The 15,454-nt window shown below is 33.7% G+C and overlaps 1 protein-coding gene across 8 annotated transcripts in view; it reads left to right on the top strand.

The window, feature by feature from the left end:
* Positions 1-15,454, top strand: part of Stxbp5l (syntaxin binding protein 5L) — a 307,493-nt gene that overhangs the window by 267,007 nt on the left and 25,032 nt on the right. For 5 of the 8 annotated variants that reach the window (XM_085832442.1, XM_085832438.1, XM_085832436.1 and 2 more), the window contains 2 exons: positions 8,474-8,644; positions 10,826-11,065. In XM_085832442.1, coding sequence (XP_085688568.1) covers positions 8,474-8,644; positions 10,826-11,065 — 411 coding nt within the window. The remainder of the gene's footprint in view (positions 1-8,473; positions 8,645-10,825; positions 11,066-15,454) is intronic. The other 3 variants (XM_085832439.1, XM_085832441.1, XM_085832440.1) reach the window with 1 other exon arrangement.

The following is a 15,454-nucleotide window of genomic DNA, read 5'->3' as shown; positions in this document are numbered from 1 at the left end:
ACATTCCTTGTGATAGCTACCTGTTCAATATATCTGAAAGTAATTTTTGGCAATTTTCCATTAAGAAATTGTTTATCACGCCTGATGTAATAATCTATGTAAATATTCTCTTAATTATTTACTTTAGAAACAAATGCTTTTTTGGTGTTTCTGTTTTAATTAGTTCGCTACTAAATGGCAGCCAGTATTGAGACAATACTTCTGTTCCCATAAATGTGTAGTAAGTGTAATTCTCAGAAGACTGCTGCTGACTATACTGTGAAACGTACTGCCCTCCACACTCCTCTTTAATTTCACATGATTAACAACTGCCTTTTTCCTTTTTCTGTTTTTTCAGTCAAAGGATCAAGAAAGTTAAGTCTGCCAACAGATCTTAAGGCTGATCTTGGTACGGTAGGAAAAAGCCAACAACTTTAAGTTTTCTTACATTCATTTGGCTGGACATTTTTACCAACCAATCCATAAATGACATAAGCTTCCTAGATAGCCATATTTAATAGCGTTCCACAAAAAAAGGCTTTCCTGAAAATTACCATGGAGTTCTGTTGGCAGCATTTGACATTTTGTTTGTTAGTAATCATTTCACAAAGTACATTTTATAACACTTTACACACCAAGGTATGTGAAGTTTCTTGGGTTTTTTTTTTTCCATCACAAATATGTTTTAAAACATTTGTTACAAATAGACTTTATAACTGCAGTTTTGTAAATGAGCATTTTTTCTGGATTTTGTTTCCCTGTTGTGTATGTTAGTATTGTTTACAAGTAATACTGTTTAACCAAAAAAGTCTGCTATGAGGTGGAGTTCTGGCTCTGTTTTTGTTGTTGTTTTATTTTGTTTGTTTGTTTGTTTTTGAACATTATAGATAATTTCATTTGAGGTGCTTGGCTTTTTATAGTGGTCATAGGCTATACATTAAATCTCACAGTGAGATAATCTTTCTCAGATAGACCTTGACACTTCTTTCAGCACTTGTATCTGCTTATCCTAGTATGAGACTTTTGGTTATGCATTTGAAACTTCATTGTATAACCTATATTATATATTCCCTTTGTTCTGATGCAAAGCTTTGGCATGAGACCAGATGAAGGTCATGGTTAAATAGATACCTTTGGACCATTCAGGCATAAAAAAACTGTTCTATAATATGGGGGTTTTTTTCAGCTCTTTAAGATTGCTATTATTGTTCTCAATCCCTATAATTCCTTCTTCTGAAAGGATAAACTAAGATTATTGCTGTGAACTAGTAGAATGTAAAATCCATGACAATTTGATGCTCTGAAAGAATTCTGCAGTAAATCTATCTGGCCTTGAGTTTCTGTTTATCTGGCAGATTTCCAGTTCTGTCTCTCTCAGTGGGGGAAACATGTCTGTTTAAATTATTTCATGTTGATTTAGCTTCAGTAGATCATATCATCCATTTCTTTTAGGTCTTCCAAATTGGTGGAATACAGACTTTTAAAGGATGCCCTTATGGTTCTCTGAATTTCCTCATCGTATCCCTTTTCATCTCTCATTTTATCATTTGGATTGGCTTTCTCTTTCTTTTGATCAATATGGCTATAGGCTTGTCAATACTATGAATTTTTTCAAAGAATAAATACCTACACACACAACTATACTGCATACACACTAAAATTAATAAAAAAGAAATGAAAGGTAGAAAGAAGTAGAATTAGGTTAATTTCACTTTTCACAAGTTTTGTGATGTTGAAAATTAATTTTTCAACTACTCTAATTATATTTCCCTCTCTCCAAGAAGGACAAGATTGTTACTATTGGCAGTGAGGCATAATTCATTTGTGGTTTTTATTCAACTGTGAAAATGTCTTGTGGGTATTAATCCAATTCATTATTTGCTCCTCAGTTTGCATTGACATCTAGGTACAGTCTCATTGACAGTGTGACTTATGACTTCAAAGGCAGAGAATTTCTAGATAGATTTCTTTCATTCATGTATCTATCTACCTATCTATCTATCTATCTATCTATCTATCTATCTATCTATCTATTCACTCATTCATTTTACATCCGGATCACAGGCCCCCTTCATCCTCTTCTCCTATCCCAAGGCTCAAAAACCACTCCCCTCACTCCCCTTCACCCTTTTCCTCAGTGAAGGGGGAGCCCACCCATCCTGGGTACAAACCTGACCTGATACATCAAATAACAGCAGGACCAAAGTGTAAAATGAAATTTCAGAGTCGTTTTGATTTGCATCTTCCTGATGACTAAGAATGATGAACATTTCTTCAAGTGCTTCTTGGCCATTAGAGATCCTCTGTTGAGAACTTTCTGTTTAGCTCTGTACCCCATTTTTAATTGGGTTATTTGATTTGTTGGTGTCTAATTTCTTGAGTTCTATAAGTATTTTGGATATTAGTCCTCTGTCAGATGTAGATTTGGTGAAGTTCTTTTCCCATTCTGTAGGCTGCCATTTTGTCCCATTGATGGGGTCCTCTTTCTTTTTTTTTTTTTTTTTTTTTAAAGATTTATTTATTTATTATATGTAAGTACACTGTAGCTGTCTTCAGACACTCCAGAAGAGGGCGCCAGATCTCGTTACGGATGGTTGTTAGCCACCATGTGGTTGCTGGGATTTGAACTCTGGACCTTTGGAAGAGCAGTCAGGTGCTCTTACCCACTGAGCCATCTCACCAGCCCTGGGGTCCTCTTTCTTACAGAAACTTTTCAGTTTCATAAGGTCCCATTTATTAATTGTTGATCTTAGTATCTGAGCTATTGGTGTTCTGTTAAGAAACTTGTCTCCTGTTCTAGTGTATTCAAGGCTATTTTCTACTTTCTCTTCTATCAGATTTAGTGTATCTGTTTTATGTTGAGGTATCTGATCCATATGGATTAAGGTTTGTTCAGGGTGATAGCTATGGATCTATTTGCATTCTTCTATATGCAGACTGCCAGTTAGAGCAGCAACTTTTGTTGAAGATGCTTTCTTTCTTTCTTTCTTTCTTTCTTTCTTTCTTTCTTTCTTTCTTTCTTTCTTTCTTTCTTTCTCCATTGTATGGTTTGAATTCTTTGTCAAAAGTCAAGTGTCCATAGATTTGTGGGTTTATTTCAGGGTCTTTGATTCAATTCCATTAATCAACCTATCGGATTCTGTACCAATACCATGCAGTTTTTATCACTATTGCTCGAGTATAACTTGAAGTCAGGAATGGTGATACCTCCTGAAGTTCTTTTATTGTTCAGGATTGTTTTGGCTATCCTGACTTTTTGGTTTTCTATATGAAGTTGAGACTTGCTCTTTCAAGGTCTGTAAAAAAAAAAAATGTTAGAATTTTGATATGGATTGCATTGGATCTGTAGATTCCTTTTTGTAAGATGGCCATTTTCACTATGTTAATCCTACCAAACCATTAACATGGGAGATCCTTCCATCTTCTGATATCTTTTTTACTTTCTTTCTTCAGGGACTTGAAGTTCTTGTCATACAGATATTTAACTTCTTTGGTTAGAGTTATACCATGATATTTTATACTATTTGTGGCTATCGTGTAGGGTATTGTTTCTCTAACTTCTTTCTCAGGCCATTTATCATTTGCATAATGGAGGGCTACTGAGTTCATTGAGTTAACTTTATAACCAGATAGTTTGCTAGAGCTGTTTAATAGCTGGAGGAGTGCTCTGGTACAGTTTATGGAGTTTCTTATGTATGCTATCATATCATCTGTGAATAGTGATACCTTGACTTCTTGCTTTCCAATTTGTATCCCCTTGGTCTCCTTTAGTTGTCTTATTGCTCTGGACAGAACTTCAAGTACTATATTAAATAGAGAGGGGGCAGCCTTGTCTTGTCCTTGATTTTAATAGAATTGCTTAAAGTTTCTTTCCATTTAATTTGATATTGCCTAATGGCTTACTGTAAATTGCTTTTATTATATTTAGTTATGTGACTTGAAGTCCTGATCTCTCCAAAACTTTTAACATTAAGAGGTATTGGATTTTTTTTCCAAAGGCATTTTCAGCATCTAATGAGATGGCCATATGACTCTTTGAGTTTTGTTTATGTTGTTTATGTTTTGTTTTGAGTGGATTATGTTGATAGGATTTTTATGTATAGAACCATTCCTGCATCCCTGTGACGATCATGATGAATGATGTTTTTGATACATTCTTTGATTCTGTTTGTGAGAATTCTATTGAGTATTTTTTCATCAATTCCATGAAGGAAATTGATCTCAAGTCCTCTTTCTTTGTTGGGTCTTTGTGTGGTTTAGGTTTCAGAATAACTGTGGCCTAATAGAATGAACTAGGTAGTGTTACTTCTGTTTCTATTTTGTGGAATAGTTTAAGGGGTTTCTGTTGTTATGTCTCCCTTTTCATTTCTGGTTTTGTTAATTTGGATACTCTCTCTGGACCTTTTAATTAATTTGGATAGGGTTTGTCTAGCTTGTTGATTTTCTCAAAGAACCAATTCTTGGTTTTGTTAGTTCTTTGCATTATTTTCCCTGTTTCTAATTTACTGACTTCAGCCCTGGGTTTGACTATTTCCTGCCCTCTACTCCTTTCCTAGCTGTTTTGAGTTAGGACCGTTTTATATTTTGCATTTTCCTTGACCAAGGTACCAATTTCTTCTATGGTATTTTCTACACCTGAGATTCTATTTTCCATCTCCTACATTCTGTTGGTGATGCTTGCATGTGTAGCTCCTGTTCTCTTTCTTATGTTTTCTATCTCCAGTTTTGCCTCCATTTGTGTTTTCTTTATTGATTCTATTTCCATTTTTAGGTCTTGAACCATTTTTTTCATTTTCTTCATCTGTTTGATTGTTTTCCTGTGTTTTTAAAGGGAATTATTTATATCCTCTTTAAAGGAAAATAGCAGCCTTTCCTAAATCACTGTTACAAGTTTTGTCTACAAGTTTTGTCTGGTGATATGGTTGCCAGTTTGTTCAGTATTGGATTTCTGCATTGCGGATCTGGGATTACAAAAGGGGGTATCCTCTTTCGCTAGGCTGTAGAACTTAAAGGTGGGAGGCAGGGAATGCAAGAATTGATTATTTTTCTCTTTCATTTTCTTTTACCTGGTTCAATTATACTATGGGTTTTGGAGTTTTTTGGTTTTGTTTTATTTTTTATTTTTGTTTTGTTGTTGTTTTGATTTTTCAGTAGTTCCTTAAATTTTTCAATATACCTTTACAACTAATTTAAATTTTCTTTTAGCTAAGACCATCCTGCCTTATAGTTGCTGCATCATAGAGTAGCTATCCCTTACATCATTGTCATTCACTTCACTTACCTAGATTCTGTTCTCAACATTTTAGACAAGTTAAAGTGTATATATAACTCTTGTAAAATATCTTTTTTTCAAACATGTCACTGTGTCCTGGAAAAGGTCTGAAGCATCTTTAAAGAACACTTAATATCTTGAAAGAATAACATATAATAATGTCTAGAACCTACTAAAACAGAACCTAGGAAGAAGAGAAAATTTTAATCAATAGAAACTGACATTGAAGTTACAAACAGGTTATGCTAGTGAACTGTTGGTTAAATATGCAGATATATATATAACTGTAAGAATTCTAGAAAGTGAGAAAAGAAACAGGGAGGGTGACAGAAATAATGCTTGAATAAATAATGTTGAATAGTTGACTAATATGATAAACAATAAAAATCCATAGTTCAAAAAATATAATGACCCCAAACCTAAGAAATATAAAGAAAAAATTATGAAATACATCATAATTGAAATTTTTAAAAAGCCAATTAGCCAGAGATGGGAAATGATATTTTAACATGTCAAGTAGCCAAAACAGGAATGAAGCAGATTTTCCACAGAAAATGAAAGCTAGATGACAGTAGAAAAGTATGTTTAAGCTACTGAAAAGAAAAAGCCATTCTAACATTATATATGCAATAGAAATATTGTTTAAAATGAAGATTAAATAAATGCTTTCCTGGATATACAAAAGCTAAAGCCATACAGGTGGCACATCTCTGTTGCATTCGGAGCATTTGGAAAGGAGAAGCAAAAATATGACAGCCTTGAAAGCAAGCTGAACTATATAGTGATACCCTATGTCAAAAGAGACATACTTACACACATGCCCATGTGAGTGCATACATACACACACACACACACACACACACACAAAAGAATCCAACTCCCCAAAATCCAAATCTCAGGAAAAAAAGGGGGAAACACTACCCGGAGAAATCTCAATATACCCAGAAAATACAGAAGACTAAAAATAACAAATATCTGATAAGTTAGGGATAAATTTAATTTTTAAATATCTTGGAGACAATTGATAACTGGGAAAATCTAAGCTATTCATCAAAGAATAGATAAATAAACAAATAAGTAAGTAAGCAAAGAATGGCATATCTGTGCAATGGAATATTCCTTAGAACTGAAAATAAATGACTGTGTAATACATTCAACAAAGAATCCTAGACTAATTATGACGAGAGAAAGAAGCCAAGCAAAACCAAATATAAATTGATTCTAGATTAGCCTATACAGTAAAATAATATGATAGTGGATGACTTTGTCAATAGCTAGATTTCTTTCTCTTTGGACTTAGCACTGTCTTATTATTATAAATTTCCAGGTTAATTGTCTGAGCTATGACTAACCTTTTTCCTTTTTTTTTTATCTCTCTTGAACATCTATCATGATATTTATATACTTGGTTAACACACACACATGTGCACCTCTCTCTCTCTCTCTCTCTCTCTCTCTGTATGTGTGTGTGTGTGTGTCTGTGTGTGTGTGTGTGTCTGTGTGTCTGTGTCTGCGTGTGTGTGTCTGTGTGTGTTGATGGTCATGGTGTTTAAGCCATAGGCCCCAAAGCAAGGTACTATGTCCTTGGAGAGAGCAGGTTTTTACTGACTGCTGTACTCAGGATGGGGAGTATTGTTGCAAATTATTCCTTAAATAGTTGCTATTTTCTAATTCTCATTAAGCTGTTAGTGTCAACTGTTGCTCTAAGTTAAGGAGGAATAGAACTCTTGAATTTCTCTTCCCAGTGTCTAACTCTTCATAAGATAACTTCTGGCTCTTCAGCTGGGATTTCTGATATTCTATTCAATATAAAAGTTGCTTGTTTCTAAAATGACTAGTTTCAATGTACTTCATCAGCTTCTCAAACACTACTATATATATTTTCAAAAGTATCATTCTTTCCCAAATATTTTAGCTAACTCTGTAATTCACTTTAAGCATGTATATCAATTGAGAAAATCAGTTTAGAATATTGCCTGGTGATAAAAAGTCTTTTTTTTTTCAGTTTTTCATTTTCCTCATGTATATCAGAATAATAATAAAGTATATTAAAGGATTACCTGAAAATCGAATGAGATTATATATTATGCATATACATAGCCTGCCTACCATTTAAATGTTAATAAACATTAACTCTCATTTTAAATATTAATAGGAAAAATCTAGTTTAATTCACATTAAAATGATGAGAAAAAATTCCTGCCCTTGAGTAGGAATTAAATTAGGAAATAAACCACTTTAGGTTTTGAAACTGTTCAATACAGAAAGCCTATTATGGATTATCAGTTCCACATATTCAACATTGCCAGTAGTCATTTCCATGTAGCTTGTTCTCAAGGGTGACCAAAGCAGAATGATCCATAATGCATTCTTTATGTTGCAGAATTATGAGTGATACTTCAAATGCAATTTCTTGACTTTAAGCAAAATAAGAAAATACATTTTTGTGGATGAAACCCATAATGAATAACTTTCCTACCATTAAGGTCTACTCCTAGCCTGAAATTTTTAAAGTAATACCCGGACATTCACTAACATTCATGAACAATTTATACATGAATAATTTTATACTCAGAAACAAGAGTGATGATAACAAATTTTATGCCATGTCTATTGCAGCCCTCTGTGTAGGACATATACTCCATAAATTACAAAAAATTACATTATATACTGCATGAAGTATATAATATTCTAGATTTATGGTGGAAACCAAACTGTGAAGACTTTAGTAGGCAGAACCAATTAGTGTCAGAACTGAAATTACACATAGGGAGCATGGCTCCAAGCTGGCATCTTTAAGTACCATTCTCAGGTGCACAGTATGATGCTGTCATTCTCTACCTTAAATTCCAAATAAAGAAAGTCCTTCCAAAACTTACATGAATTGGATCTGTCAAATAATGCAACAAAAAGTACAGTATTAAAGCATATTTCATATTGCCATCCAACAATACATTAAATACATAGTACGGAAATACATGACATTTCAAGAAATGTTAATTAGATAAATTATGAAAATATGTCCTATACATAATAAGTATCTTGATTTTTTTTATAATCTGGAATTGTAACTAAATCTTAAAATAACAAAAAAATAGTCATATTCAAATGAATTGGAAGAAGAGGAATTCCTGTTCCTCCATCTCTTAACCTATGCCTTTGGATTTCCTCATCTGAAGACTTGATTATGATATTTATTCTGCCTTCTTCCTCTTGGTACAGACCATGTAAATGGACACTGCACAAGTCCAACCTCTCAGAGTTGCAGTTCTGGAAAACGTCTTTCCAGTGCTGATGTTTCAAAAGTAAATCGCTGGGGTCCTGGAAGACCACCATTTAGAAAGGCACAGTCAGCTGCTTGCATGGAGATTTCTTTACCAGTTACAACTGAAGGTAGGATAAACATATCAATTTCTGTGAGTACAGTTTAAAATTTGATAAAATTTCGTTTATCATGGTAACAGGTGCTGGGAGACAAAGAAATGGAAGTTACATTTAAAAGATGATTTAAAAACAAAAACAAAAACAAGACTACATGACATTGAAAAACTAAGATCCTGTTTGACTGTGGCCATAACTTCAATTTTATTACTTCCTTCCTTCCTTATCTCTAAAAATAAAATGATTCCACTGTAGGTAACCATGCAAGGAGATAACCTGTAACTGCAACCTTAGTTTCCTCGACTGTCAAAGGAATATAACCACGTTTAAAAGAACACATTATTAAATTCTAAAACTTAGAATCAGAGCCGGGTCTGGTGGCACAGACCTGTAATCCCAGCTGCTGGGGAGGCTGAGGCAGGAGGATTGCAACTTCAAGACCTGCCTGGGTTAGGAAGGGAACTCAAGGCCAGTCTGGACCATTTAACAAGACCCTGTCTCAAAGCATAAAGTTCAAAAGGGTCTGGGGATATAACTCAGAGACTGAGCAGCTGCCTAGTCTGCATGAAGTCTAGGATATATCCCCAGTACCACAAAAATAAATAATAATAAATAAAAACTAAATAAAGTTTATAATGTTTGTAAAACTTTTAAGGACGTATTGTTTCCTTATTTATAGAATAAGTATGAGGATGAGTGCAATATAAGAGGAAAAAGTAAAAATTTTGTTTAGAGAAGGAAAACAACCAGAATCTTGTAGTTTTGCTTTTATTCTTTTGGTAATAAAGATTTTAGGAGCAGAGTTGGGAGAAAAAGTTGAAAGATTTAGCTATAGTAACTCTATACTATCCTTTACAATTTCAAAAAATAATCAATTATTGTTCTTCAAAAATATTTAAAATAAATTCATTATTCAGATTTTGTTTAATATTATGCCATACTGAATCTGCTCCTGGAGACATGGGGAATCACAATATTGTCTTTCTATTGTTTGTGAATATCGGTGTTGAGTGGTGGTAAATGTTACAATATAAACACCATGTGAGGGGTAAGAATGAGCACAATCATTGAAATGGGTACTGCAAAACTTGAACTATGGATATTTCTGCCTCTAGTTTATGCTGGAAAACAGCTTAACAATAATTCTGACTTTAAGTTTGTAATGTATATAGATGATAACCCAACTTTTGTCTGATCTCTAAATTTTATGATGAGCTATTTTTTGTAAATCTGGTAAGAGGTAGAAATAGGAAATTCGGAATATTGAATTCTGTTTCTTCTAAATATATTTTTGAAGAATTTATATTTCTTCTGGTTGTATAAGAATCATCAAGACACAGATTTCAGATCTATCAAGAGGGAAAGGTGAGTAAAGATTGGAGAAAGAAAAATAGGAGCTTTTACACTAGAGCAATTAGACAACAGCCAACTGTATTACTGTTGAGCAGATGGGGGAATTTGTGCTTGTTGGAGGGTACACATGGGCAGGTGTTGATAGAGCAAGAGCATCCAAAACCATACTGTTGTTTCTTTTCTAAGTGAGCTGAAGCCTTCTCAGAAAAGCCAGTCTTAATGGGTGCCACACTCTTTATTCCGTCCTTGGCAAAGTTAGAACTAGATTTGGATTGTTAGTAGGCAGCTCGAAACAAGTTCATATAAATCACATTTACATTTTTTTGCTCACGTTAAAAGTCCAATTTTTATAGCTTTAATTGCTTAAGATATACAATATGTTTATCACAGAACATTTATGATCCAGATTGGTCCTTTCATGTTGGTAACCATGATACTGTTGTTAAGTATGATTGCCAACGAATCATTAATATGGCTTCTATGATCAAAATATGGGAAGGAAAAACAATGAAATGATATACAAAAATTTTGTATCTTGACTATTTAGATTTAAGGGTTTTTTTTTCCAGATTAAAGAATTTTAAGTGATCTTTCAGAAAACTTACAAAAGAAAAATGGTGTGTTAGAACTCAGGAGACTGAAGGTTTAGTTTTAACTCTGCCTGAGTTTATGATAACACAAACAGACTTGAGACTTTGAGCCAGTAACCTGGATAAGATGTCCTTCATGTCAATAAACAAAGAATAATTTTTTCTCTCATAACTATGGTTTACAGGTATTAAGTTTGGCTGGTTGTGTAAATTCACTAATGCTTGATTTTTGCTCTTTAAATGCTCATAGAAACCCGAGAGAATTCCTATAATCGCTCCAGGAGCTCTAGCATCTCCAGTATTGACAAAGATTCTAAAGAAGCGATTACAGCTTTATACTTCATGGAATCCTTTGCACGGAAAAATGACTCTACTGTTTCCCCTTGTCTGTTTGTTGGAACTAGTCTGGGAATGGTAGTACTCATCTCCCTAAATCTACCATCATCAGATGAACAAAGGTTTACAGAGCCGGTGGTGGTATTGCCAAGTGGTAAGAGTTCTTCTTCAGTCATTCCCATGTTGCTACTTACTTAGATATTAGATATTAAGTACTACTAATACGCATTGATTTCAGACAACGGCGAGGAGTATTTGCCTCCTATGTAATGTGAACTACTGAGAATTTCAGAACTCAAATACCCTTTCAACATTCACTATACTGTCATTTACCAGACCTTCTGGGTAAGAGTACATTGGTTTCTATGATGGGACACCAGAGAAGCCAGGCTAAAAATTACCGTTGAAAATAAGCTCCTTAAAGCGCTGAGATAAATGTTAATGCACAAGAAAGTCCAATTCATCTGTAACAAATTGAAGCATATTTCCAAAGTTCTATACCAGGCTAGAACGTGAGTATTTTTGCATCCTTCTTGAAGAAATCAGAATAAATTAGAAGCTATCTACTACTATTTAGGTGGATATCTAAAGTTTCCATTTCCTTTTCATGGTAGACACACAAGAAATTAATTTAGTCATACATTCTATTCTACCTGGATTATCTTCTCATTTTTTATTTCACTTGACATCCCTTTGAATATGTTTAATAGATTCCAATCATTATTACTCTGTTTTTCTACATATAATAAATGGTTTAGGTATTTTTAAGTTAAAAACAAATTTCATCAATATATAGGATTTAAGAGTTTTTTTTTTTTTTTTTTTGAGCAGTACATTTAGCATGAGATGTTAGGGACAGTTGTGGTTTTGTATTAACTTGTTTTACATATGTAAAAATAGATGACAGGCAGAATTGTCAGCTCTATGAGTGTGGCAAATTCAGGGAAACACTTGACTCTACTAAGAACAAACACTATTTTAAGCTGATACTACACAGTAAAAAATAATTTTTGCTGCATTACTAATTTTAAGGAAATACATATTTTTTATTCTGCTTAAGTTAGAGCCAGATCAGTGAATTCAAAATAAAGTATTAAGTATCAATTTAAAAATCATTCCCTGGACTAGCATTCTGCCTCTCAATTTAGAGATTTCTGCCAGTCTTAAACAATAAAATAATGGCAAAGTAAAAATAAACATAGATATGACTTTTGCCATCTAGTTTGCAAGATTTTCCCTTATCTAGTGCATATGATCCAGTAAGAAATCTGTCTTCTATAATTTTTTAAGTTGGTATCCTACTGTTTGGAATTTTAATTATCTATAATGTGCCAACATCAGTTGTTTGGCCATATCAAATATAGATTATTAATACAAGATGTGACTGGTAGGAGAAATGACACAAGAGATATATGGGTACTATATATGATTTGCACGATTTTCTGTAAACATGGTACTGTGCTTTAAAATTCATTAATTAAAAAGTAGAAAGCTATGGTGCTAGGTTCATGTTTGTTTTGTAATTAACCATTGAAAGAAGAAAAAAAAACAATAACCAGAAGCCAAATTTATAGAGTAAAAAGAGCAAGGGAAGTAGAATTCCATGTTAAATAAATAAATAAACAAACAAACAAACAGGTAACAAAAAGCCCCAAGTGATTGGCTGTGATTATTGTTCTGGTCCCCATCTCTTTGCCGTATGCATTTTTCACTGACCCCACTCAATTAATGGAAGCCTCCATGATATTGTCCCTGGCCTTATTATATCTATAATACAGTACTACACAGCACATCTCTAGAATTTACCTTATATAATTAAAATATTATATTAGTTTATTAGCAATTCCTCACCATCCTTCCTGACTTCCGTGGACACCATTGATTTATTCTTAGTATGTATGAGTTTAACTGCTATACATGCTTCAGGTTAGTAAATGCATAGAATATTTGTCCTTGGTGACTGGATTACTTCACGAAAAGCAATACCCACAATGTCCTTCCACATCTGAATGTTAGAGAACTACCTTCTTCTAAGATTAAACAATATTACATTGCATCTACATATCACATTTTTGTCCATTCATCAGCTGGAGACTTAGGTTGTGAACAGTGTCGCAGAGAAGTATGTATGTCTTCACAGTCATGGGATACAACCCCAGAGCTGGATTGCTTGATTATATGTCAGTCCCATTTTTTTATTTTTTGGAAAATCTCCACATCCTTTTCCATGTCTCTTTACCACCTTAATTGGTAGTGAAACTTGAAAGGATGGACCCTACAAATGAGGTAGACTAAAGTCTCATGCAAAAGTCAACTTTATTCACAGCATCAGACAATTTATACCCTTAGGGCCAAGAAAAATCACCTGAATTCAAGCTGTGTATAATCACAAGGTCTAGCTGCATGTGGTGACACATGTTTTTCTGTAGAAGCATATAAACAAAGAACAATAGCCAGCTGTAATGAGTTATCTGAAGTAAACTCACCAGGGAGGGACACAAAAGCACATTCCAAGAGCAATTCATGTTTTGATTAAACTGAGGTCACGAGACTCTTATTTTCTTAGAGTTTTCTCACAAGCACTCAAAATTATCCTCACAGAACTCCGTTCCTGGGCCATATTCTGACACATGTCCATTGCACTATTATTCTGCATGTGTGGTTATACAAACAACGTGTGCTTTAGTTTCTCCTCATCATGCCATCACTAGCTTTTGATGTTTTAAAAATAGCCTAACAGATGTAAGGTTGTACCTCATCCTGGTTGTTATGACCCTGGTGTTCCAACACATTGGATAACCCAAAGGAAATGAGTACAACACTGAAATCATACAGTGTACCTAAACAATCCCAGACCCAGTAAGGAGGTTAATCAGTAACTGGAAAAGATACCACTGAGAATAAAATCCCCCCTTCCTTTCTTTAAAGAATGTTTTCACACAGATTATCTTGTTTGCCCTAGCAACAAACACTTACCACTAATATGGAAATTTTAAATGTGTTTAATCATTGAGTTGGAGAATTGGAAAATACCTAGAGATTCTCTTCTATCCTGTCTCTCTTGTTTGTATCAGAATCATTTAAATAATTGCTGCAGTAAGGATCCCCACCCTCTCTGACTCAGTAGGTCTATAGTAGTCTGAGGATTTGCACTTTTAGCAAGTCCCTGTGTGATGCTAGTCTAACAAATGGGCCATTTCTTGTCCCATATTGATATATGGGACAATGATTACAGTACTGATACATTGTAATTTTCTTATTAATAATTAATAAAATGAAGCCCAGAGAAGACAAACAACATGCTTCAAGAAAGCTAGAGAGAGAATTAGATTTGAAGCTAAGTTTCTTGAATCCCAATTCACTTTACTTTGTAATTGATCACATTGTATTTGTTACTTAGTTCTAACATCTTATTGTGCCTAATTCCTGAGTAGAAACTACCAGTTCTACCCAATCTCCCAGTCCTGATTCAGTGAACTGACCTGCCTAAATCCTATCTTAAAAGTCCACAAAGATTTAGGAATCTGCCCTAATGAAATTAATCAGCAAAGCAAAGATTAGTCAACCTATCATAAAATTATGTTATTTAGATTGCATGCAATCAAAGACCAAAGGATGGGACCAGAAACTTTGAAAGTACCTTTTCAAAGAAATAAGGGTGACATTTCAAGATTAAGGTACAGGCAGTGATTCTCCAAATAGGACCCCAAATAGTCAATGATAATGGGAAAATTGACAAATTGCATTGCATCAAATTTAAGGGGTTTTGCACAGAAAAATAAAGAATGGAAGAGAGAGAGTAGAGATAGAAGAAAATCTTTGCTAGCTTTTCATTCAACAAAGATTCAATAACCAAAATATACAAAAACCTAAAAGGAGAATGCCAAAAGTAAATAACCCAATAGATATATGGATAAACAAGTAGAACTTGTTATTAGCATATGCTAATCATACAAAATAACATATAATTACATATAGGTAGTTATCTGCCATGGGCATTCAATCTTGAAAAATACAGGTGAGTAACCTTTTTCTGAATTAAGATGCATAAACTTGCCTCGGGGTTAATGGTAGTTATTGTAAAAGGACAAAACCTTTAAATTATTTTATTTGAGCCCCTAAATAATAGTTCTACAAAATCTGATAATAACCTGAGTTATTTTTTAAGTTCTTGTTTTTCATACAACTACAATTGCCATCATGTCAGGCATGTTCATGTCTTTAATCCCAGCACTCAGAGGCAGAGGTAAGTAGATCTTGAGTTCTGGGCCAGCCTGGTCTACAGAGTGAGTTCCAGGATAGCCAGGACTACACAAGAAAACCCTTTGTGTTGAAAAACCAAAATAAGTAAATAAAATTACCATCATTTTTTGACCTTTCAGCTAAAATCAAAGATCAAGTATAAAATTGTCAGAATAGAGTAACTCTGAAAGTTGAAATTATGTAATATTTATTGAGGCTTTATTTTTTTTTAATTTTTAATATTTTTATTACATATTTTCCTCAATTACATTTCCAATGCTATCCCAAAAGTCCCCCATAG

This window comes from Mus caroli, unplaced genomic scaffold, assembly GCF_978045245.1.
Source record: "Mus caroli unplaced genomic scaffold, Mus_caroli_1 scaffold_17, whole genome shotgun sequence".
Lineage (NCBI taxonomy): Eukaryota > Metazoa > Chordata > Mammalia > Rodentia > Muridae > Mus > Mus caroli.
This window is presented reverse-complemented; position numbering and strand designations above follow the sequence as displayed.